This window comes from Crocuta crocuta, unplaced genomic scaffold (assembly GCF_008692635.1).
Source record: "Crocuta crocuta isolate KB4526 unplaced genomic scaffold, BGI_CrCroc_1.0 scaffold443, whole genome shotgun sequence".
NCBI classification, from domain to species: Eukaryota; Metazoa; Chordata; class Mammalia; order Carnivora; family Hyaenidae; genus Crocuta; species Crocuta crocuta.
The window spans coordinates 1054916-1056278 of NW_027529446.1; the positions used below are offsets into that span (position 1 = coordinate 1054916).

Sequence of the window (1363 nt, forward strand, 5' to 3'; positions counted from 1 at the left end):
ACCATTGTCCTGGATGATCTGTCTGAGGTAGTCGGCCATGAGGTTCCGCAGGGAGCGCTTGTAGGGGAGGCCCAGGCGGTGCGGGAAGAGCACAGACGTGTCCACCACGGTGCTGTGAATGACCTGTGGGCGGGCGGCCGGGGAGAGACTGAGCCCCGGTACCTTTCTGCCCCGGCCTCTCCCGGGGAGAGGCCTCAGGGCCCCGGGAGGGCCAGGGCAGAAAGGTACCGGGGCTCAGACCCCCCCGACCCTGCCCCCCACGGCGGGCACCAGGCCCGGGGCCCCTGGTGAGCTGTACTCGGGGGGCAGGCAGTACCTTCAAGGCCAGCAGGTCGCTCTCCAGGCTGTGTCCAATGAGGACAGTGTCGGCGCTGAACATGCTCAGGAGGACGGCCTGGACGTCCCGGAGCGAGATGGTCGTGTCCACGAGGTCCGCCTCAGTGACCCCTGAAAACCTGGCGTGGGCAGAGCGGGGGCCTGAGGGCAGCGAGGGAGGGATGAGGGGTGCCCACCCCGGCGGGGCTGGAGGGGGGGTGCGGCCATACCTGGTGTTGTAGTCAACGATCTCGTTGTCCGGCTTCACAAAGGTGTCGTAGACCACCTGCATGTCCGTGTCCACCACCGTGACCCGCGTCAGCTCGAGGCCGTACGTGGTGTAGGACTGCGGAGCCAAGAGGGCCCGTGACCATGCGCCCCGCCCTGGGGGGGGCCTGAAGCCGGGGCGCCCTGAGCCCCAAGAGCCCCCTGGTCAGCCTTCCAGTGCGAGTGAGTCCGGGCGTGTCACAGAGCGCACGGTGCAGGCGGAAGCCAGTCCGGCTACTTGGCCGGGGGAGGGGTGGGGGACCCTCTCTCAGAAGCCGCCGGCAAGGCCTCAGGATGTGCCTCGAGACCCCAGACACGGCCCGGCGCACAAGGGAGGTCGGGACCCCACCACTCACAGCTCTGCCCTCTACCTGCTCTTTACCCCACGACCCCCGCTGGCTCAGAGCCGTGGGCGGAGGGAATAGAACAGAACACGCGCCGCGGCCAACTCACCATTTCACAGTCAAGGGCATAAACGCCCGGGTGAGCATCTTCCACGAGCTCCTTGTCGAAAGTTTTCACAAAGCCTTCGAGGTTTTCCTTCCTGCCATCCTTGAGGGAAGGAGGGCTGAGGGCGGGTGAGGGCGGAGAGGGGAGGGAAGGAGGGGTGAGGGCGGGTGAGGGCGGCAGGCTTGAGGGGCCAGGCCGGTGGAGGGCGCTCTCCAGGGAATGCCCCCTTCTTTGCAAGGCCACCGTCGGGGTCAGGGGCAGACCGATGAAAGACAGAAACGGGGGACCGGGGGCCGGCCGGGCTGCACCTCGTTCCCGGGCCCCGGAGACC

General features: G+C 67.9%; 1 protein-coding gene across 1 annotated transcript in view; it reads right to left on the bottom strand.

The window, feature by feature from the left end:
* REXO1 (RNA exonuclease 1 homolog) overlaps positions 1 to 1363 on the bottom strand; it is a 35030-nt gene that overhangs the window by 4698 nt on the left and 28969 nt on the right. The window contains exons 13-16 of the mRNA XM_077760610.1: positions 1036 to 1150; positions 546 to 661; positions 317 to 455; positions 3 to 123 (exon numbers count right to left, since the gene is read on the bottom strand). Of these exons, the coding sequence (XP_077616736.1) occupies positions 3 to 123; positions 317 to 455; positions 546 to 661; positions 1036 to 1150 (491 nt within the window). The remainder of the gene's footprint in view (positions 1 to 2; positions 124 to 316; positions 456 to 545; positions 662 to 1035; positions 1151 to 1363) is intronic.